Source organism: Lepisosteus oculatus, chromosome 4, assembly GCF_040954835.1.
Source record: "Lepisosteus oculatus isolate fLepOcu1 chromosome 4, fLepOcu1.hap2, whole genome shotgun sequence".
Lineage (NCBI taxonomy): Eukaryota > Metazoa > Chordata > Actinopteri > Semionotiformes > Lepisosteidae > Lepisosteus > Lepisosteus oculatus.
This window is the reverse complement of record NC_090699.1, coordinates 5,050,879-5,074,178: the sequence shown is the minus strand read 5'-3', so window position 1 is coordinate 5,074,178 and position 23,300 is coordinate 5,050,879. Positions and strand designations below refer to the sequence as shown.

At 48.1% G+C, this 23,300-nt stretch overlaps 2 protein-coding genes across 2 annotated transcripts; both read right to left on the bottom strand.

The window, feature by feature from the left end:
- Nucleotides 1-4,267: 4,267 nt before the first annotated feature.
- LOC107076336 (tryptase-2-like) lies at nt 4,268-9,493 on the bottom strand. Its single transcript, XM_069187980.1, has 5 exons — nt 9,341-9,493; nt 8,545-8,722; nt 7,557-7,813; nt 5,952-6,094; nt 4,268-4,667 (listed from the first exon to the last, which is right to left on the bottom strand). The coding sequence occupies exons 1-5, from the start codon at nt 9,393-9,395 to the stop codon at nt 4,509-4,511; spliced, it is 792 nt and encodes a 263-aa protein (XP_069044081.1). The 5' UTR covers nt 9,396-9,493; the 3' UTR covers nt 4,268-4,508.
- A 4,432-nt stretch (nt 9,494-13,925) lies between these two features.
- Nucleotides 13,926-20,941, bottom strand: LOC102684040 (carbonic anhydrase 4-like). Its single transcript, XM_069187963.1, has 9 exons — nt 20,895-20,941; nt 20,193-20,247; nt 19,016-19,057; nt 18,671-18,841; nt 17,190-17,338; nt 15,904-15,993; nt 15,101-15,173; nt 14,847-15,010; nt 13,926-14,409 (listed from the first exon to the last, which is right to left on the bottom strand). Exons 2-9 carry the CDS (start codon nt 20,245-20,247, stop codon nt 14,224-14,226), a joined length of 930 nt encoding a protein of 309 aa, XP_069044064.1. The 5' UTR covers nt 20,895-20,941; the 3' UTR covers nt 13,926-14,223.
- Between the last annotated feature and the right edge of the window lie 2,359 nt (nt 20,942-23,300).

The window sequence follows — 23,300 nt, the reverse complement described above, 5'->3', positions numbered from 1 at the left end:
AAACCACTCCCACAGGAAACAAAAGTACACAAAAACAAGTGGGCCCAGAGAGTACAGACCAAAGAGTCTGAGTCAGCACATCAGAGAGCTCAGCTGAAAAGACACCCAGAGGAGACAGGAGCTGCAAAAACTGTTCTCCAGCCCTGGTCTCCAGTCCTTCAGTGCTCTAGTGTCTTCACTCAGGGGTTAAAGGTCACTGTGAAACTGGACAGCTGACTGACCTCTCCAGGACCAGGACTGGACAACCCTGCTGCAGACACACCGACTGACCCCTCCAGGACCAGGACTGGAGAGTCCTGACCTGGACTGTTTGAGTGATTGCAGACAGATGAGCTGCAGATGTTGGATCTTTCAGGAACACTTTGAGTGCCACAGAGCTGTGTGCTCAGACCACACTGCAGTGCTGCTCAGATAATCAGATCATCAGTCTGCTCTTCATCAGAGCGAGCGGCTTATCAGATCTGATCGCGAAAGAGACACGTTATCGTTGCGAGAGTGATAATGAGTAACTCTCAACACAACCGCAAGACCACGAGGAAGTAGGCTGAGCTCACAGTTCCCTGTAAATTAGCACTTCTGTGAATCTGTTGTAATTCAGTGTTGATCTGCAGAACAGTGGGCACGTCCAGTCAGCCGAGGCACAAACAGCCCGGGCAGGTGCTAAATCGACAACAGGGCTGAGCGTGTTGGTGTAAAAAAGAGCCTCCTTTTCTCACTAGAGGGCTCATCCAGCTGTGTCTTCAAGGAAAGCAGGGTTTTGTCTTCCACAGTGTTTGTTCGGTGTGGATATAGATACTCAGTGAGCAGGGTGTGGCAGTAATCAACAGGCGGAGACAACATAGGACAACATAGGACGTAGCCTAGCGATTCTTTCTGAGATGTGTCTGCAATCTTTTCCAAACGTGGGCCAATCGTCAGGCCTGGATCACATATCATGCCCAAGTTCTTTAATTGAGTTTGAAAATCAAGTACAGAGCCATCCGCAGATAAGATCACTGCACCAGCTTTACGAAGCTGATGGCAGAAGCATGCTGAGCTGAGAAGCATGACCACAGTGTGGTCGCAGTTTAGATGAAGGACATTTTGAGTCAGCCAGGGTTTTAATGTCAGCGATGTAATTACAGAGTGCAGAGACAGCCACATCAGTGTCAGGTTTAGTGTGAATATTGATTTAAGTCATATCAGCATTGAAATCAGAATTCAGTTTATGTGATCTTAATAGCCCACCACTACCTCTTCTTCTTCTTCTTCTTCTTCTTCTTCTTCTTCTTTTTCACAGCCTTAGTCCCAGACTGCCCTGGGGTCAGCTGCTTTGGTTGCTCTTTTCCACTTGTCTCTGTCGAGCACATCTTCCTCACTCACTTCACATACCTCCATATCTTTTCTCACACAATCCATCCATCTCTTTCTAGGCCTGCCTCTTCCCCTGTTACCTTCCACCTCAAATTCCATTACCCTCTTTGTTACTTCCTCAACGTCCCTCCTCATGATATGTCCATACCACCGTAACCTCGCCTCTCGCATCTTCTCAACCACATCCACCACCCTACATCGTCTACGGATTTCTTCATTTCTGATCTTGTCCTTCATTGAAATCTGCAGAATCCATCTCAACATCCTCATTTCAGTTCTTCTCATCAAGTTCTCTTCCCTCTTTCCAACTGCCAAGCTTTAGCTCCATATAGTAGTACAGGTCTAATCACAGTCTTGTACATTTTGCACTTTAACTTTCTAGGAATTTTCCTGTCACAGATTATTCCAGTTATTTCTCTCCACTTGTTCCATCCAGCTTTCACTCTTTGTTTTACTGCCTCCAGTGTTTCTCCTCCCTTTACTAGTTTTGATCCAAGGTATTTAAAGCCATCAACTTGTTTCAGTTTTCCTCCATTTGTCTCCTCAACATTGGTCATAGTATCTCCTCTTCTCTCCATTACCATTATTTCAGATTTTTCTGCATTCATTTTCAGTCCACCCTTTTCCAGACTCCTCTGCCATTTGAACACATTCTCCTGTAGTTCTACTTCTGAATCTGCCATCAGTGCCACATCATCAGCAAAGATGAGTTCCCAAGGCACTTCTGTTCTTACCTCCTCTGTCAGTGTGTCAATAATGTTTATGAAAAGGAAAGGACTTAGTGCTGATCCTTGGTGTACTCCAACTGTTATTTCAAACTCTTTTGTCTCTCCCCGTTGTGTTATCATCTTCGTAGTTGCATCTCTATAGGTTGCTTGAACTAACTTCACCATGCTTTCTGGTACTCCTTTCTTCCTCAAGCACCAATACACCACCTCTCTGGGCACACGGTCATATGCCTTCTCCAAGTCCAGAAAGGCCACATACAGCTTTTTCCCTTTCTCTAGTGTCTTCTCCTGTAACTGTCTCATCACAAAAATGGCATCTGTTGTGCTTTTCCCCGCTGAGAATCCAAATTGTGAGTTGTGGATCCTGACTATCTTCCTGAGTCTCTTGTCCAGAATTTTTTCCAGGATTTTCAATCCATGTTCCAGAAGTTTTATTCCTCTATAGTTTTTATAGTTTTTACACTCACTTGGGTCTCCTTTCGCATGGTAGATAATAATAGCCCACCACGTGGGAAGAAATTAATGCTGAAGGGTAGGGGACCCAGTATCGAGCCCTGAGGAAACCCAGACTAAGCAAACAAACCCAAATTCAGCCCTGAAACCCCAAGAGAGATAACAAGTCGTCAATCAGCAAGGTTAAAGTGGAACCATCGAAGGGCAGTGTCAGGAACTCCATACATTATCTCAGAAGGGTGTCGAAAAACACTGAGGCGAGCAGTGTCAAACGCAGCACTGAGGTCACGGGGAATAAGGATAGAAATCAGAATCAGATGCCAAGAGAAGATCAAGTCAGCTGACAAGACGTCTGAGTGCTGGAGACAGTAGGGCAGAATGAGCTGATGACTTTTAATTGCACTCAGGTACCCGGGCTTTTTCAAGAAACAGCTGGATGAGATAATGAAATCAATTCCTACCACCAATCCATTAATACACACTGAGAACTGCAAAATTACAGATCCAGTTGGTGCTCAAAGGAAACTTGCTCCTGGGAGGCCTGTTCTGCACTGCAGTGTCTTCTCGTGTCCTCTGGCCTGCATATCACTGGTCATTCTGAAGAAGTCCGCTGGTTTGCCTTTGTCAAAGGCTTTGGGGAATGTGAACATTTCAGGTTCCTTCTTAATCTAGCCTGTTAAAAATTAAAGAGATCAAGTTTTCATACTCTACTCTATTCAAGACTAAAGAGATCCAGTTCATCTGTGCCCAGAATGGATTCTTCTATGGCAGAAATGGTTTTCTATAAAGCGTTGTCCATAACTGTATAATATTATACACAAACAGCACCCTAAAAGTATTGTACAGTCAACAGTTAACGGATAGATGCAGACTATCTTCACTTCTTGGCTGCAGGATATCCTAAGATCTTTAGTGGTCTTGATGAGGATCAATGTACTCGGGTAGAAACAACTACACAGTCTGAGTGTGTCTCGTTGTGAGTGTGTGTCTGTGTGTCTCTGAAGAGATGTGTGACAGACCTTGTAGATCACAAGGACATGAAACCGCTTTGGATTTGAAATGTGTGGACTAAAGCTGAATGTATTGGCACATATTCAGACTTTAATGAGACTGCTTACTCTTCCTTAAAATTCTTGGTCCCAAAAGATTATAAATGAGGTCAAATGAAGATTGTACAACTTAAACACGACTCTACACTCTTCATCATTTACACCATTCTCCATGAGCACCCCAATCCTCACTGATTCCTGTCAGTCCAGCAGTGAACCCCTCTTCTCCATGTGTACCCCAATCCTCACTGATTCCTGTCAGTCCAACAGTGAACCCCGATTTTCCATGTGCACCCCAATCCTCACTGATTCCTGTCAGTCCAACCGTGAACCCTTCTTCTCCATGTGCACCCCAATCCTCACTGATTCCTGTCAGTCCAGCAGTGAACCCCTCTTCTCCATGTGTACCCCAATCCTCACTGATTCCTGTCAGTCCAACAGTGAACCCCGATTTTCCATGTGCACCCCAATCCTCACTGATTCCTGTCAGTCCAACCGTGAACCCTTCTTCTCCATGTGCACCCCAATCCTCACTGATTCCTGTCAGTCCAACAGTGAACCCCATTCTCCAGGTGTACCCCTATCCTCACTGATTCCTGTCAGTCTAACAGTGATCCCCATTCTCTATGTGTACCCCAATCCTCACTGATTACTCTGTGAATAACTTCAGTATCCAGGCCAGGATTTTGAATGCTTGCAGTTTTATTGAGCTGTTGACAGAGTTGCAGGATAACTGATCTCTCACAAATCAGTCTTGATCTCTTGGCAGAGTAAAACCAAGAGAAGCAAGAGGGGATGAAACAAGCACTATAGGACAGTGAGACAGAGGAGCTGGTGAGCTGTGGCTGAAGCACCTATGAGCTCTAGAAGCTGTGGGACCATCTCTGAGTCTGCAGAGGGAGCTGCTGGGTTTCTGAGGTCAGCCTCAGACTCCAGACTTGGTCTGTATCCAGTCTCGGAAGCTGGAGACCCGGGTGTAGACATTGGGAAATTCTGGTCGAGCACAACCAAGTGCAAAGCTCACAATCCCAGCCTGGACCCAAACATTCCCCTTCTTGAAGACCAGAGCACCTCCAGAGTCGCCCTGCAGAGAATAAGAGAAGTTTGGTGTGACATCCGTGAAATGTTTTGTGAATCTTTGAGTTTTGAAAAGCTGAGAGAAAGTCTTGAAGGATTGACAACATTCTGTGAGTTATTGTCTAAAGAGACTGAGCAGAGAAGATCACAAGGGGGGCTGATTCTTGTAGACGTATTCTTTGAAATACATACAAACCAACATCATACCATCTGATGTTTGTGAAAAATGCTCAGAATGTCACACTGTGTGGTAGCAAACGTGTGGTGGTGGTAGAGTGGAACAAGTTGCCCAACCATGTTGTTAAAGCTGATACCTTGACTTTTCTCAAAACACAGCTAGGTGAGACACTCCAGTCAGGACAGGAGGCACATTTTTACACAGAGAGTGGTGGGAGTGTGGAACAAGCTGCCCAGCTGTGTTGTTGAAGCTGCTGTGCAGGTTTCTTTCAATAACCTGGCTTCTTTCAAGACACAGCTGGATCTTCTGCTCAACTAACTACTAATGACTTAATGATCCTGGGTCAATCAGCTACCATCTACCAAATGGCTAGATTGGACCTGTCTCGTGTTTTTCTGTCTGTCTTACAATTCTAATCTTTCACTCATCACCTGTATCTGAGTACTGTGTGGACAAGATAGCTGACTGCTGGAGAGGAAAGAGAGAGCTGATAGTATTTCCTTATTCCAGCCCCTGTGACTGAAAACACAGGGAGATGTACAGGTGCAGTAATGGTTCACATGATCTACAGTGTCCAGCTTTTGAGAAATGACATCAAGATCGATCGATTTACAACAGCAGCTCTCAAGCGCAAAAAAGTTAGAAGCAGGAATGGACTGATGGTCATCATGCCTGCTGTTTATTCAGTTTCTAAGCACTGATTTTGCAGATCAATTTCAAAATACTTAAGGGTCGAGAAGATTTCTACTCTGATACTGTTGCCTTGACCCTGCTGAAAAGGTTAAAGAGCCTCAGCAGCTCACAGGCAGTCTGACTCACCTGGCAGCAGCTCTTCCCTCCCTGTTTGTACTACTGAATATACTCTTGTACCTGCTGAAAAGGTTAAAGAGCCAAGCAGCTCACAGGCAGTCTGACTCACCTGGCAGGGGCTCTTCCCTGTTTGAACTAGTGAATATACTCTTGTAACTGCTGAAAGTGTTAAAGATCCTCAGCAGCTCACAGGCAGTCTGACTCACTTGGCAGGGGCTCTTCCCTGTTTGAACTAGTGAATATAGTCTTGTACCTGCTGAAAGGGTTAAAGAGCCTCAGTAGCTCACAGGCAGTCTGACTTACCTGGCAGGGACTCTTCCCTCCCCCAGGGACCTCAGTGCACAGCATGTCTGGTCTAATGATGTCATTGTACCTCTTTTTACATTGCTGGTTGTCTACAATGAGGAGTCTGACTTCCTGTAGAGTGTAAGGATATTCCAGACCCACTGCAGATACAGAGTAAAAATTGAAAGACAAGGTACATAACATTTTCAGGAACAAGTAATAGGTTTATTCCATGCTGAAAAAAGGAAGAGAGAAAACACAACGTTTCGGCCGTGGAGCCTTCTTCAGGTGTCTGAAGAATCATACCTGAAGAAGGCTCCACGGCCAAAATGTTGTGTTTTCTCTCCTCTTTTTTTCAGCATGGAATAAACCTATTACTTGTTCCTTTGCAGGCTATGCATGCTGACGCAGCTACCCACCTGAACTAATATTTTCAGTCTCATGCGTATCAGGACCAGGACACAAGGAAGCTTCACACTTGCTTGAACTGACATGATGTGACACCTGGACTCAAAGGACATGAGACCCAGAGACACTGCTATCTGAACTGCTGGGAATCTGACATTTTTCAATGCTTGAAAGATGTATTCAAAGTTATCACTTTCAAATCCCTTCTTAGGTCTTACATTGATATTGTAGCATTTAATTCTGTTAAATTTACTGTTTTAATTAATCTCTATCTGTATCTCCAATGTTTCACTGTAGCTTTGAATGTTCTATCATGAAAGACACTATCCCAAACTATTAAAACAGAGAAGCCTGATGATGTTCTGCCTTCTATATATGTCCATGCCTGAACCCAGTCCTAGAGCCATTGGTTTCTTAAAAAGAATTATTAAAAAAATATCAAGGAAGAAAATATCCACAGTACATGTTGCATATAGAGAGACCTGCCTCCTCTTACTATTTGAAAAGTATTATAGATTTGAAATAATTGCTGGGAAAAGCACATTCTTAAACCTCTGCTGTCTCCATCCAGTTTTAATGGCCACAGAGAGTCAGGCACCTGTGTACAGTATAGTGTCCTCATCACTATACTGGGGCATGAGGACCCACACAGACCACAGGGTGAGCACCCCCTGCTGGCCCCACTAACACCACTTCCAGCAGCAACCTTAGTTTTTCCCAGGAGGTCTCCCATCCAGGTACTGGCCAGGCTCTCACCTGCTGAGCTCCAGTGGGGCTGCAAGCGGTGAGTTGCAGGGTGATACAGCTGCTGGCTGCCAGGTTACTGAATCTATGAATACTCTATATACACTCTATGAATACATCCATCCACCCATTTTCTCTGGTTCCTCCAATTCAGAGCTGGCTATTTCTTTAATCACGGCTGTGAGGAGTAAAGGCTATCCAAGCACAATAAAAGGACGAGAAAGAAAACGTGAAAGACCTGATCTTAATATGAGTTTACAGATCCATCCCTTCTGACTGCAGACCGATTAATCACTTCAAAGATGCTCTTTGATGCTATCTATGCTCTTCAGTAATGCGACACACACACACAGATATTTCCCCCAGTGAACTATAGTCTGTAACTCACTGTAAAGACATTTTCCCTGTTTCTCTCCTTCCCCTATTCTAGCCCACAGAACCATGACTGAGACACAGAGGTCAGTCTCCTACCGTTTTCTCGAATATTCCCCCAGCCTGTAGCCCAGCATTGCAAGCCTGGACTGATGTTTTCAAAGCGTGAGGGCAGATTCACAGGACTTATCCACTGACTGAAAGACACTTTTTCCTTCAGCTCCACCAGGCCGATGTCAAAGCCCTTTGTAAACTGAGTGTAGTTCTCATGTGTGATGATCGTTTTTGCTAGGCCCTGGTACCTGGGAGGGTTCTGCAACTGTAAAGCCCCCAGGGCCACCTGCACCACTGTGGCTCTAGAAGACATGGAGCCATCAGAAATATTAGCGGCAACAGTATAATCACTAAAACAAGACACCTATTCACACTGCTAGTGGGATCATTAAGTAGAAGATGCTAAATAGAAACAGGGGTGAAAGTTATGTGAGCTGGAGAAAACAAACAGTAGATATTCCAACAGGAGAAACAGTAATCCACTCAGCTGAACGACAAAAAGAGACAGTAGTAGCAATAGTATTGCTGCTGTAGTAGCAATGCACACAGAGACATTGTGTTTTTCACTACTGTGGTTACTCATGAGCTCAGATGAAAAGACATAACAGATTATAAACAAAGACACAACACAAATAATCCACCAATTGTTATATTCCTATATTGGAGGTTTGTATCAGGACACCAGGTGGGACACCTGTTGTGGTTTGTGTTAATAGAGCTCAGATACAGAGATCAGGACTCCAGGTGGGACACCTGCTGTGGTTTGTGTTAATAGAGCTCAGATACAGAGATCAGGACTCCAGGTGGGACACCTGCTGTGGTTTGTGTTAATAGAGCTCAGATACAGAGATCAGGACTCCAGGTGGGACACCTGCTGTGGTTTGTGTTAATAGAGCTCAGATACAGAGATCAGGACTCCAGGTGGGACACCTGCTGTGGTTTGTGTTAATAGAGCTCAGATGCAGAGATCAGGACTTCAGATACCTGCTGTGGGTTGTGTTAATAGAGGTGAAGTAAACTTGTAGATACTCACTGTTCCAGGCAGTGTGCAGCAGTGAGAATCCAGTGATCACTGATCAGAGAGCCACCACACTTAAAACAAAAATTCTCCTTCTCTTTCAAGATTGTGAGATAAGCCATCCAGGGCCACTGTCCCTCCTCCGCATCCTCACCACCCACTATAGAGCTCCTGGACAGAGGAGAGCTGGACACTGGAGAGAGACAGAGGGTTAATCACACAGACGAGAGAACTGTTGATAGGATTGAATTGCCTCCAGTTGACAGTTTTATGTCTTTTTCCTTCACAACAAAAGAGACCAGGTTTCTGAAGCCTTTCAGTGAAGGACATTCCTTGAGGTCTGGGAATGTCCATGGTGAAGTGGAGAGAGAACCTGGCAGCTGTGTGATGAAAAGGACCTGTCTGGTGATTGACAGGGTCATGGCAGGACTGGTTGAAGGGTCAGTAAGGAAGAGAGAGTCAGTCAGGCTGAGTGCTCCAGTGCCTGACTGTGGAAAGTGTAGGGTGAGAAGAAGGAATGAGCTGAGAGAGCAGGTCTGAGCCAACTTTGCCACACCTCTTCGTTAAAATTCTTCACTTTTAACCATCCTCAACGAGACAATGATGAAGTAAATGATGTATCATCATGATCACCTTACCCTTTTTTTTAAGCAGCCTCTTCAAAATGTGTATAGACTCTATGGCACAGTATACACAGTATATACACGCTGTGCACAAACAGTATCTCTGTGAGCGTACTTCTGTAAGTCTACAGAGACAGTAAATCGGCTCAAGTCTTTATCACAATTTTGGGTGCTCAATCTCTTCTTACCTTCGGTGTCCAGGATCAGGCTCCAAGACAGAAGCAGCAAGAAAAGCATCTTCATCCTTCCAACTTCTCACTGGACACGGAGGACTGACACTTCCCACGTTCTTCTGAGCACTGGACACAAGACTCCTGCTCTGCTGTCCACTGGTGGAGACTCTGGGCTTTATATGATCTGCAGTGACACAGTAATTAGTACAAACCCTCCCACAGACCAAAGATCTCCTGTTTCCACACACACCACAAACACCCACCAACCACCTCTTTCCTCACACGCTACCCACACCCAAACCCTCCCACTGACCACCTCTTCCACAGAGACCCAACGTAACCACAGAACACCACTCTCCACACACACTGCAGAAACCCACAGAGCTCTCTTTCCACACACACTACACACTCTCAGTATACACACACACGGAGACATTGTGCTTTTCACTACTGTGATACTCATGAGCTCAGATGAAAAGACATAACAGATGATAAACAAAGACACAACACAAATAATCCACCTATTTTTATATTCCCATATAAGATGTTGCGATCAGGACACCAGGTGGGACACCTGCTGTGGTTTGTGTTAATAGAGTTATACAGAGATCAGGACTCCAGGTGGGACACCTGCTGTGGTTTGTGTTAATAGAGCTCAGATACAGAGATCAGGACTCCAGGTGGGACACCTGCTGTGGTTTGTGTTAATAGAGTTCAGATACAGAGATCAGGACTCCAGGTGGGACACCTGTTGTGGTTTGTGTTAATAGAGTTCAGATACAGAGATCAGGACTCCAGGTGGGACACCTGCTGTGGTTTGTGTTAAAAGAGTTCAGATACAGAGATCAGGACTCCAGGTGGGACACCTGTTGCTATTGCTAATAACGAAGCTCAGATGCACAGATCGGGACTTCAGATGGAATAGGTTCTGTGGTTTGTGTTAACATTAGAGAGCAAGACTCCAGCATCTGAGGATTGTGTACTTTCCTAGAGTGAACCCCTGTTCTCCAGGTGCACCTCAATCCTGACTGATTACTGTCAGTCAAATAGTGAGCCACATTCTCCATGTCCAACTTGCACCTCAGTAATTATGCTCTAAACAAACTTCAGTGTTCTGATCCAGAATTTGAATGCTATCCTATGATTATCTCAGACAGATTCTGTCTGCAGAAACTCCATTTCAGTTTCTCAGTTTATCATTGCACATCTCTGTTTTAGTCTTTAAAGTGATAAAATTATCATATCCTATCCCTTATTACTCAGTGAGTGGAGACAGAGGACTGACCCTCCTCAACTACTGCTGGACACAGAGCACTGACCCTTTCCAGCTACTACTGGACACAGAGGACTGACCCTCCTAACTACTGCTGAACACAGAACACTGACCCTCCTCAACCACTGCTGGACACAGGAACTGTGGAGACAGGAGGCTCAGTGCCCTTCACCTCCTCTCAGAGTAGCTGTAGGGACAGGAGGCTCAGTGCCCTTCATCTCCTATTGGAGGAGCTGTGGAGATAGGAGGCTCAATGCCCTTCACCTCCTATTGTAGGAGCTGTGGAGACAGGAGGCTCAGTGCCCTTCACCTCCTCTCAGAGTAGCTGCAGAGACAGGAGGCTCAATGTCCTTCACCTCCTATTGGAGGAGCTGTGGAGACAGGAGGCTCAGTGCCCTTCACCTCCTCTCAGAGCAGCTGTAGAGACAGGAGGCTCAGTGCCCTTCACCTCCTCTCAGAGTAGCTGTAGAGACAGGAGGCTCAATGTCCTTCACCTCCTATTGGAGGAGCTGTGGAGACAGGAGGCTCAGTGCCCTTCACCTCCTCTCAGAGCAGCTGTAGAGACAGGAGGCTCAGTGCCCTTCACCTCCTCTCAGAGTAGCTGTAGAGACAGGAGGCTCAATGCCCTTCACCTCCTATTGTAGGAGCTGTGGAGACAGGAGGCTCAGTGCCCTTCACCTCCTCTCAGAGCAGCTGTATAGACAGGAGGCTCAGTACCCTTCACCTCCTCTCAGAGTAGCTGTAGAGACAGGAGGCTCAATGTCCTTCACCTCCTATTGTAGGAGCTGTGGAGACAGGAGGCTCAGTGCCCTTCACCTCCTCTCAGAGTAGCTGTAGAGACAGGAGGCTCAATGTCCTTCACCTCCTATTGTAGGAGCTGTGGAGACAGGAGGCTCAGTGCCCTTCACCTCCTCTCAGAGTAGCTGTAGAGACAGGAGGCTCAATGTCCTTCACCTCCTATTGGAGGAGCTGTGGAGACAGGAGGCTCAGTGCCCTTCACCTCCTCTCAGAGCAGCTGTATAGACAGGAGGCTCAGTACCCTTCACCTCCTCTCAGAGTAGCTGTAGAGACAGGGGGCTCAATGTCCTTCACCTCCTATTGTAGGAGCTGTGGAGACAGGAGGCTCAGTGCCCTTCACCTCCTATTGGAGGAGCTCTGGAGACAGGAGGCTCAGTGTCATGCTAGCTGCCCCAGCACTCTGTTGTGAGAGGCTGTTTTGCCCAGACTGCCTCTGGTTCAGCTGGTGCAGACAGCGCTCGGAGCAGAGCCCAGATTCCCGAGAGAATATCGTTCCTGCCCTCCAGTAGGAATCGACTGTTGTCGGATGACGCTGATGTGATCAAACTGGGGAGTCCCTGAATTAGCCGCCTGCTAGGGTTGTCTCAGACAGCCTCTCGTTGTTGCAGCTTGGAAAGCACCGACCGTGTCCTCTGCTTATCGCACACAGCTGCTGGCTCATGTGTGCACGCTGAGAGACGGGAGAGGGATCAGGCACAGGCACCTCCAGCTGCTGTTTAACACCATGAAAACTCCTCTGCTGGCACACTGTCTGAGTGAGTGTGAAGCGGTGAAACACATGTATGTTCATTTATAGGCTGCACACACTACACACGTCTATATAATATACAGTATATGTGTGTGTGTAGGCATTATTTGTGGGAAAGTTTTATTACATGTATGTATTTATGTGCACAGTATGCAGGCATGTGTACAGTATGTGTGTGTGACTGAGCATGTGTGTATGTGCTTGTATGTACAATGCATGTATATGCATATGTGTAATGGATGTAAATATGCATGTATGCATCTGTATATTTATGCATGTTTGTCCGTGTGTGAGAGTTTTCATCTGTGGATTTGTTTTGCATGAATGTACACGTGTCTGCACATATTTGTGTATACTGTATATGCATGTATAGTGTATATCCATATATTTATGCATGTATGTGTGTCTTTACATGTGTGTATTTGTTATGCATACACGTACATATGTCTGCACATATTTGTGTACACTGTTTATGCATGTATATATCTGTATATTTATATATGTGCAGTATGTGGGTGTTTACATGCAGAAACATGCAGTAATATGGACATACATGTATTTATTTTGCATGCATGTATGTCCATATTTCTGCATGTACGTACAAATGTCTGCACATATCTGTGAATACATGCATGCATGTACATTAGAAGGACATGGGATTGACTGTCCCAAAAACAGCTCTCTGCCATTATTCAGGCTCATTCCCAGCAGTGGTCTTCCCTGCACAGAGCTGCCCTTCAGGGTGACGATTGGGGGGTCAGAGGTCAGAAGGTCCGGGGTCAGCGGGTCTTGGTGGGTCAGGCGGGCCGGGACGTGTGGAGTGATTCTGTCGTGGAGAGAGAGACTGTGTCCCACACTGTGCCTCGGCCACCATCAGCTCCTCTTCTTATCTCCTGGAACGGTTTGAGATGAGCGCAGCTGATCGCAGAAATGTCCTGACGTGTCAAACTCTTATCTGATTTGCGGGCAGCTTTATTCTGAAGGGCGTGAAGAGATCTTGTCTTGCTTCTGTCTTCAGCTTTCTGAGAGAAGTGTGCAAAGCACTCCTGCTCGGGAGCTCAGTGCAATTTCATAAGAAAACAAGACCGGTCACAAACAAGATGAGGCCATTCTGCCCAGCTGCCCTGTTCCATTGCTGGTAGATAATTCTTCCTCAAATTCTGTTCAACACTCCCACCACCCTTCATGTACAGTAGTGGCCTCCTGTCCTGTCTGAAGGATCTCAACCAGCTCTTTCTGGAAAGAAATCTGGATATCAGCTTCAAGAACATGGCGGGGCTGCTTGCTACACACTCCCACCACCCTCTGTGTAAGGATGCACTCCTGTTCTCAGTTTTAGATGCACTTCCAGTTGGTTTCCTCTCTTGTGCTCCAGCTGAAAGCCCTGAATCTAAAGGCTGTTGATGAAGTCACGAGGAAGACTCCCTGTCAGAGGCACCAGGATGAACCCAGTAATGGCTGGGCAGTGACACCGAGGAGCTGGAAACTTCTTCTGCGTGACAGGTGAGGTTGTCGTCAGTAGGTGAGAATGAGACATGGCCAGTGCTGGGGGGAGATCTGGGGGTCCTGGCAGCCTCTAAATAGGGATTGTCGGGTCTCTGCACAAGCGGGTAGCTGAACTGTGAATGTGTTGAAGTCCTGGATGTGTCTCTGGACAAGGGAGGGTGAGTGCGAGCTCGGGTTCGATGTAGAGAGAAGACTCTGGACTGGCCTGGGTTGATTCTCGCCGGAGAGCAGCAGGGGGACAAAGTCACGCTAATATAAACGACAGACATCAGATGGAGAAGAGAAGCACCAGCATTTATTAAATGTTTCAAACAGATTATCCGACAGTAATAATTATTCAAACACAGAATAAGCAGGATGACAAACACATACAGAGCAGTGCCACCATGACATTAGAAAGTCCTGATATGATTATATGTTCTTCCAATATTACATCATATATTCCAATAATGACATCATGCAATTCCCAAATGACATCATAGCCCCTGTACTTTACTGAGTGGATGTTATATTTATGCAGATGCAGACGTAGAGTGAAAACAATGACTTTCTCAACAACGCCCCCCTGTTCCCTTAGCCAGACAGAACGTACAGCTCCTCTTCAGCTTCGGTTAAGAGCCGGGCAGGGCTGCTGCCATCCCTGGAGCTCGCACCCAGGGCCAGCCCGACAGCAGGGGAGGAGAAGATACTGCGGCCATTCAGAGGCTGGACAGGGCGATAAACATCAGCCAAGTGCAGGACTGTGGTGAACTGGTCAATCTGGAGAGAGAGAGGGGTTAATACACACACTGACTGGACACTCCAGTACATTAACACTGCACTGAGAGAGAGGGGTTAATACAGACACACTGACTGGACACTCCAGTACATTAACACTGCACTGAGAGAGAGGGGTTAATACAGACACACTGACTGGACACTACAGTACATTAACACTGCACTGAGAGAGAGGGGTTAATACAGACACACTGACTGGACACTCCAGTACATTAACACTGCACTGAGAGAGAGGGGTTAATACAGACACACTGACTGGACACTCCAGTACATTAACACTGCACTGAGAGAGAGGGGTTAATACAGACACACTGGACACTCCAGTACATTAACACTGCACTGAGAGACAGACTGACTGGACACTTACAGCTCAATACAAACATGTTTAAGACACACACACACGTCCACCTGCCTCTCACCAGATCTCTGCTGACCTTCACCGGCTCCTGGAACACGGTCCATACCACAGCCTCATTACAGTCAGGGGTGGTCAAGGACCCCCTGTAGCGAAAGAACTTGGATCGGTCCACCCCCCTCAGCAGGTCGTCCAGGGAGAGGGACAGAGCCAGTCTCTTATTGGAGCCTGTGGGGGACACGAGAGAGAGACGCATCCTTAACCGAGAGCATTCGCTGATGGACCCTCACTGGCTGGACACTCCTCTCCTGACCTCACCTGTCCCAGTGACCTCCTTCAGGAGTGACGTCAGTGTCTTCCAGCCTTTGGGAGTGCCACCTGCCTCTGTCGCCTAGCAACCCAAAGACAGGCAGGTCAGCCCCAGTCTGGTCTTCAGCTCCACATGTCTGAGATCAGCTGGTCACTGGACTGGACAGCGCCACTGGACACACACAGTGACCCCGGGGCCCCCCAGGAGCAGAGAGCCTACAGACTCATCTCCCTGCAGGAACACTGCCCTCTACTGGACACGGGGGCTCAACCAGACAGCTCTGCTGGCTTGACAGATGAACCACACGTTTCCAAAGAAATAACAATTAGGAAGACATTTACAGACATTTACTACAAAGAACAACAGAACGTTATTTGAGACGTTCACTATCAGTTCTCTGTTATCATGACTGCCCTCTCTCTGTCCTGTCTCTCTCTTCTATTTGTCCTGTCTCTGTCTGTCCTCCCTGTGTCTTCTCTGTCCTCTTTCTGTGTCCTGTATCTCTCTCTGTGTGTCTTGTCTCTCTCTCTCTGTGACCTGTCTCTTTCTGTGTGTCCTGTCTCTCTCTGTGTCCTGTCTCTTTCTGTGTGTGTGTCTTATCTCTCTCTCTGTGTCCTGTCTCTCTCTATCTCTGTGTCCTGTCTCTCTCTCTCAGTATCCTGTCTCTCTCTTTCTGTGTGTGTCCTGTCTCTCCCTCTCTCAGGGTCCTGTCTCTCTCTCTCAGTGTCCTCTCTCTCTCTGTGTCCTGTCTCTCTTTCTCAGGGTGTCCTGTCTCTCTCTCAGTGTCCTGTCTCTCTCTCTCAGTACTGACCTCTATGAAAAAGCCCAGGACAGCGATGCCCTCAGGATCAGCCAGAGCTGCAGGCAAACTCTTCCCCTTCTTCACATGGACGATGTGCAGCTGATAACACAACACAGCACCACAGCACTTACACAACACTGAATGCTGTAACGCAACATTGAAAACAGTAACACAACACAGCTCTTACACAACACTGTGACACAGCACTGAATACGTGACAACACAATAACACAACACTGAAAACAGTAACACAATCCTGGAAACAGTAACACAAGCCTGTGTCAGTAACAAAACCTGTAGCAGTAACAAAAGCCTGTGGCAGTGACACAAGCCTGGAAACAGCAACACAAACCTGTGGCCGTAACCCAACCCTGTGTCAGTAACACAACACTGGAAACAGTTCAGTAAATTTTATGTGCCACAGGCGCAAGCGCAACGAGATGCTTATTTGCATGTAGGCTCCAATACAAAGACATTAGAGAGGAATCATTAACAACATGAACACAGAACAGCAGCAGCACCAACAACAATTTAAATAACATACTGCACATCTTTCAAAAAAGTGACACAAGTAGTGTGAGGAAAAAAAAACCCGTCAGTGTGACCCAGTGGTCACCCCCTGTCACGCCTTCTGCTTACACAACGAGCTGCCACCAAACCACACTGTAACCCCAAACATGAGCACGCTCCCAACAGAGAGCAGACTGGAGCAAGGACACCTGAAGGCAGATCCATTTTTTCAACAGTCTGAGGAAGTAAAGGTGCTGTTGCTCCTTCTCTGTAGCTCCAGTTACACGCTGGGACCCCGTTAAATCATCAGTAATGAAGGTACCCAGGAACTTGAAGCTGAGAACCATGTCTATAGGTGTGGTCCCCAGCCTGCTTTCTGAAGTCGACAACCAGCTCTTTGGTTTTGCCGACGTTGAGGGAGAGATTGTTGTCGAGGCACCACTCCACCAGGGTCCTGACCTCATCCCTGTAGGCCGTCTCCTCCTGACTGGCGATTCGGCTGATGATGGTACTGCAGCGTCCTCAGCACACCTGCAGATGGAGCTGGAGCTGCGTCTGGCCTCACAGTCGTGGGTAAACAAGGAGAGCAGCAGGGGACCAAGCACACAGCCCTGAGGGACACCTATATCAGCGGTCAGCATGGGAGAAAGCTTTCCATCGCCCCTCACAGTCTGTGGCAGTAAGACAACCCTGTGGCAGTGACACAAGCCTGTGGCAGTGACACAAGCCTGGAAACAGTGACACAAGCCTGGACACAGTCACACAACCCCGCGCTGTCCCCTCACCTCCATGGGGAAGCGCTGGCCGTCCAGCAGGTGCTCGGAGCCGGGGAAGTCTGCGGAGTTTCCCCAGTGGAAGTGGAACTGGACAGCGGAGTACTGGCCAGAGAGCCCCCCGCCACTGACCCCCGCCCCTGGCCGCAGGGTCACCTGCACTGAGACACACAGCCAGAGAGGGCCAGGGTGTCTCCCATCAATGCTCCCATCACTGTCCCAGTCACTCACTGCTCCCGTCACTGTCCCAGTCACTTACTGCTCCCGTCACTGCCCCAGTCACTCACTGCTCCCGTCACTGTCCTGTCCCAGTCACACACTGCTCCCGTCACTGTCCCAGTCACTCACTGCTCCCGTCACTGTCCTGTCCCAGTCACACACTGCTCCCGTCACTGTCTCAGTCACACACTGCTCCCGTCACTGCCCCAGTGACACACTACTCCCGTCACTGCCCCAGTCACTCACTGCTCCCGTCACTGTCCCAGTCACACACTACTCCCGTCACTGTCCCAATCACACACTGCTCCCGTCACTGTCCTGTCCCAGTCACACACTACTCCCGTCACTGTCCCAATCACATACTGCTCCCGTCACTGTCGCAGTCACACACTACTTCTGTCACTGTCTCAGTCACACACTGCTCCTGTCACTGTCCCAGTCATTCACTGCTCCCATCACTGTCCCAGTCACACAGTGCTCCCGTCACTGCCCCAGTCACTCACTGCTCCCGTCACTGTCCCAGTTACACACTGCTCCCGTCACTGTCCCAATCACTCACTGCTCCCGTCACTGTCCTGTCCCAGTCACACACTGCTCCCGTCACTGTCCCAGTCACACACTACTCCCGTCACTGTCCCAGTCACACACTACTTCTGTCACTGTCCTGTCCCAGTCACACACTGCTCCCGTCACTGTCCCAGCCACACACTGCTCCCGTCACTGTCTCAGTCACACACTACTCTGTCACTGTCCTGTCCCAGTCACACACTGCTCCCGTCACTGTCCCAGTCACACACTACTCCCGTCACTGTCCCAGTCACACACTACTTTTGTCACTGTCCTGTCCCAGTCACACACTGCTCCCGTCACTGTCCCAGTCACACACTGCTCCCGTCACTGTCCTGTCCCAGTCACACACTGCTCCCGTCACTGTCTCAGTCACACACTGCTCCCGTCACTGTCCCAGTCACACACTACTCCCGTCACTGTCCCAGTCACACACTGCTCCTGTCACTGTCCCAGTCACACACTTCTCCCGTCACTGTCCCAGTCACACACTACTTCTGTCACTGTCCTGTCCCAGTCACACACTGCTCCTGTCACTGTCTCAGTCACACACTGCTCCCGTCACTGTCTCAGTCACACACTACTCCCGTCACTGTCCCAGTCACGCACTGCTCCTGTCACTGTCTCAGTCACACACTGTCTCTGTTAGTCTTTGTCTCAGTCAGTCTCTCGCTGTCTCAGTCAGTCAGTGTGTGTGTCAGTGTTACCTGTGTGTCCGTTGTTGGTCAGCTCTCTCATGATGTTCTTCTCTCTGTACCCATTGAAGGTCAGATCAGTCAGATAGGGGTCAGTGGTCACTCCAGAGGTCCTGATGTCCACAGGAGACTGACGTTGCCCATTGCAGTGACCAATAGGCCTGGACACCCAGGCAGAAGGTCCTGTAACAGGAACACAGTGCCTGTGTACGCTGATCGGTTGTGTAGACAGGAGACTCCTGTCTCCAGTCAGGCCATTCCTTAACCAATCATCAATCGGGGTAATTAATCAGAGCATTCCTTAATCAATCACTGATCAGGATATTATTGATTAGATGATTCACTCCAGTGTCTTACCACACTGCCCGCGATGGTAGCACCAGTGAGACTGATGAGACTCTGAAAGACAGAGAGTGTTACAAGAGGCAAATTCTCAGGACAACCAATTTCCTGCTTTCTAACGACACTCAGAATTACACCTCCCATCCTCTTACTAAGGTTTCTCAGTGATCTCCTCTCTTATTGTGTCTCCTGTCCTGTTGTGTGTGTTTATCACTGAGATAATATCTGTGATCTCCTCTCTCTCTGTGTGTCTCCTGTCCTGTTGTGTGTGTTTATTACTGAGAGACTCTCTGATCTCCTCTCCCTCTCATCGTGTCTCCTGTCCTGTTGTGTGTGTTTATTACTGAGGGATTTGACTGAGGGAGTGAGGGTTTATTATTATTCTCTGTGATCTCCTCTCTCTCCCTGTGTCTCCTGTCCTGCTGTGTGTTTATTACTGAGGAATTCTCTGTGATCTCCTCTCTCTCCCTGTGTCTCCTGTCCTGTTGTGTGTTTATTACTGAGGGATTCTCTGTGATCTCCTCTCTCTCCCTGTGTCTCCTGTCCTGTTGTGTGTTTATTACTGGGGGATTCTCTGTGATCTCTCTATCTTCAGGTATTCTTACTCCAGTATGCAGGTGCTCTGTTGAGAGTGTGGGATCACCTGTGGGATCACAGTGTGGTTTGCCAGCAGCTCGATGTCTGACTGGAAGGTGTCACAGGGTGATCAGTTTGGCCCAGTCCATCACTGGAGCACAGCTCCCCTCTATCCCAGACATTAGTCTCACTATTCTCTCCCCTGCCCTCTGGTAAGTGTTATACTGTAGGATCATAAAGACACAGATCTCCAGACTCAGAGACAGCTTCTTCCCTCAGGATGTCAGCTTGTCGAATTCTACAGTGACTCTACAACTGCACACTGGTTGCTGCTGCCTTTTATCTGTGTGTTATTCAGCTTCGTTGTTGCTGCTGCTGTTGTTGTGTGTTGAAGTTGGTGTTTCCTCAATGTCTTTGTATTGGAGCCTACATGCAAATAAGCATCTCATTGCGCGTGCGCCTGTGGCAGATAAACTAGACTGAAACTGCTCTGAGATTGTGTCTAATTAGATTGCTGATTGAATACTCAATAGAGATGTATATCACTCTGAACCACAGCAGAGCTTCAGTTCCAGCTCAGGATCTAAGGAGCAGGAGGAGTGAGAATAATACTCACTGGCTCTCACTGAGGACAGCACCCCCAGACACAGCAGGAGGAGAAACACATCCATCTGTTAGAGAAAACCAGACAGAGATGAGCGGAGAGAGTCTGTATCCCTGAGCACACCTGCGTCTTTAACACACAGCTGGTCACTGAACACAGACGAGCCCCAGTCCAATCAGGGCAATACAGCAACCTACACAGCCACACACAACACTGAGACTTTCTGTCAGGTACTGTGGTAAGATCTACTCTGTTATTGTGTGGTTAAAGCACAGTACAGTGCAGTAAAGACCAGTGAGATTGTGGTAAAAGTACAGTACAGTGCAGTAAAGCCCAGTGAGTTTGTGTTAGAAACACAGTACAGTGCAGTAAAGCCCCGTGAGATCAGAGTTAAAACACAAGGCAGTGCAGGAAAGCCCAGTGAGATCAGGGTAAAAACACAGTCCAGTAAAACCCAGTGAGATTGTGGTAAAAACACAGTACAGTGCAGGAAAGCCCAATGAGATTGTGGTAAAAACACAATACAGTCCAGTAAAGCCCAGTGAGATCTGGGTAAAAACATAGTACAGAGCAGTAAAGCCAAGTGAGATTGTGGTAAAAACACAGTCCAGTACAGTAAAGCCCAGTGAGATTGTGGTAAAAACACAGTACAGTGCAGTAAAGCCCAGTGAGATTGTGGTAGATGAGACAGCAGATGAAAGGAGACACACTTACTCTGTGGTGTCGATGTGCCCACTCACTCAGCGCTCGTTGTGAGCCCGTCTGTGGGCTGTACCGTTCTTAAACCCTGCAGACAGCCAATCACACACAGACCCGTCTGCGAGAGGCCATCGGAGATGGGAGATAGCATCCACAGGAGGATGGGTCACACCAGTGTTGCTGGGTGGAGTGTGTCAAACCTCAGAGCCACACTGAGAAACCTCAGAGAGGAGAGTGAGACTAATGCGAGCCGTGGTTTTGTATGCAAGGTTGAAAGTCCTTAGAATCGCTTTCAATGAGAAGAGCTGTTCGGCCTATCTGGCCTGTTTGGTAGTTAGTAAGTAATTGATCTGGAAGCTTCAATATCATGGCTGGGCTGCTTGTTCCACACTCCCACCACCCTGCGCGTAAAGAAAAGCCTCCTGGCCTGACTGGAGTGTTTCACCCAGTTGTGTCCTGACAGAGGCCAGGGTATCGGCTTCAACAACAGGGCTGGGCAGCTTGTTCCACACTCCCACTACACTCGTTATTAAACACACTGTCCTGTGGTTGGCCCTCGTGTCCTCCGGTTTACTCTGGAGAAGTCCGCCGGGCTCACAGTCCACGCAAGACTCACTCGGTCTCTATCTCAGAGCCGGAAAGCAGAGCCTTGAGCCCCAATCAAGGGTCCTGGAGAGCCTTAGCCCAGCCTACAGCTGTAAGACATGGGCCGGGGGTGAATCTGTCAGGGGTCAGTCTCCTGTCTTCTCTGATTCCATCTTCACAGCTGTGTCGTTCTCATCTTGATGAGCTTCTGCACTGGTGCTTGTGTGATTCGACCCTGATAAGTGCTCCCAGACTTTCCAGATAACTCAGGCGCACCTGATGGCTCTGCAGATTCCCCGGATCTGATTTCCAATCACCCAGGAGGGGAGACAGCAGGACGAAGCTGGAACTGAACAGACGAAAGAGCAGCTAGACCACAGGCACTGAGCAGTGGTGAGCATGGGCGCCTTGTAGCGCTGAGGTCCTGGGGTTCAGCTCCTGGGGTGCTGTCTGCGTGGAGTTTGCATGTTCTCCCCATGTTCCTATGTGTTTCCTCCCACAGTCCAAAGACACACTGGTAGGATATTGGCCCTGGTGTCAGGGTGTGTGTGTGCCTTGTGATGGACTGGCGTCCTGTCCGGAGTGTACCCTGCCCTGTGCCCGTTGCTTGCTGGGATAGACACCTTACTACAGGCAGCTCTCCCTCGTCCCCAGGGTCACATGAAACAGCCCCCTCTCCTGTGTGGACAGCAGGGTGGCGCCGTGACTCTCTAACAGAGTCTGCCCTGCCTCGTCTCGGAGAGGAGAATTCAGCTCTCAGGTTTGAAAAGGAAATGGACCAGCGATCGATCTTTTCCCTGCAGGTGGCGATTGGAGAAACCAGAGAAGTGAGCTCTTATCTGCGTACTGATGTTTCCATGGAAACCCACAGGGTTTGTCATCAGATAAAACCCCAGGGAAGACAGAACCGCAGGCCTCCTGCTTTCCACAGAAGCACTGACACCACACTCTCAGTCAGCCCCAGCCAGAGCTCGCTGCACCCTGCGGAGCTGCATCAGTGATCTCACCCCCATCCTGCAGTAAATTACCCCCTCAGGTCACCTGAACTACCCCACCCAGCTGTGGAAACAGGACAAGATGTGGTGTGGAAATTGCAAGACATCCGGTAAACCTTTTAGAGTAGGAACTGAAGGAACTGAGTCTCTTTAGTCATAAGAGTGTGTCCCCCACTGACAGACTGAAGAAACTGAGTGTCTTTAGTCTGAAGGGAGAGTCCCACACTGACAGGCTGGAGGAACTGAGTCTCTTTAGTCTGAAGGGAGTGTCCAACACTGAGAGGCTGAAGGAAGTGAGTCTCTTTAGTCTGAACGGAGTGTCCCCCACTGACAGGCTGCAGGAACTGAGCCTCTTTAGTGTGAAGGGAGTGTTCCACACTGATCAACCCAGCTGAATTCTTTATAATAAACAGTGAGACACAAGCTAGAGGACAGCAGAGGAAATGTTGGGGAAGAGCAGTTCAAACTGTGACCAGAGGGCTCACCCTGTGTTATTACCATGAAAGGGTATGAGTGACAATGGCATGTGCTTCAAATCTATAGAACATACTTCCACACGTGGCACAGTGACTATTTCTGATTAGGTATTCCTAAATAATCCCGGATCAGGAATGAACCCAGGTCAAGTCAGGTCAGGTATGAAATTCAATTGCAAGAGTCTCTCACCCCTAAAAACAATGTCTGTGGTAATGCAAGAGACAGACTGTGGCTTTACTCTAAGTATAAGCTAAGATCACGTTATTAGCCCTATTCAATTTCTTGCATTAGGAATTTTTCTTTTCACAGACCCCAGCTTGCTCTCTATGAGACACACAGGTGGAGAGAGAGAAGCTTGGGGTCA

Excerpts from the sequence above, each read along its gene's own strand:
- LOC107076336 (XM_069187980.1), bottom strand. The coding sequence starts at position 9,395 with ATGAAGATGCTTTTCTTGCTGCTTCTGTCTTGGAGCCTGATCCTGGAC. Across the intron at positions 8,723-9,340 it reads CCTGATCCTGGACACCGAAG|TGTCCAGCTCTCCTCTGTCC; the intron begins GTAAGAAGAGAT and ends GTCTCTCTCCAG. Across the intron at positions 7,814-8,544 it reads GCTGCACACTGCCTGGAACA|AGCCACAGTGGTGCAGGTGG; the intron begins GTGAGTATCTAC and ends CATGTCTTCTAG.
- LOC102684040 (XM_069187963.1), bottom strand. The coding sequence starts at position 20,247 with ATGGATGTGTTTCTCCTCCTGCTGTGTCTGGGGGTGCTGTCCTCAGTG. Across the intron at positions 19,058-20,192 it reads GCTGTCCTCAGTGAGAGCCA|AGTCTCATCAGTCTCACTGG; the intron begins GTGAGTATTATT and ends TCTGTCTTTCAG. Across the intron at positions 17,339-18,670 it reads GACCAACAACGGACACACAG|TGCAGGTGACCCTGCGGCCA; the intron begins GTAACACTGACA and ends TGTGTGTCTCAG.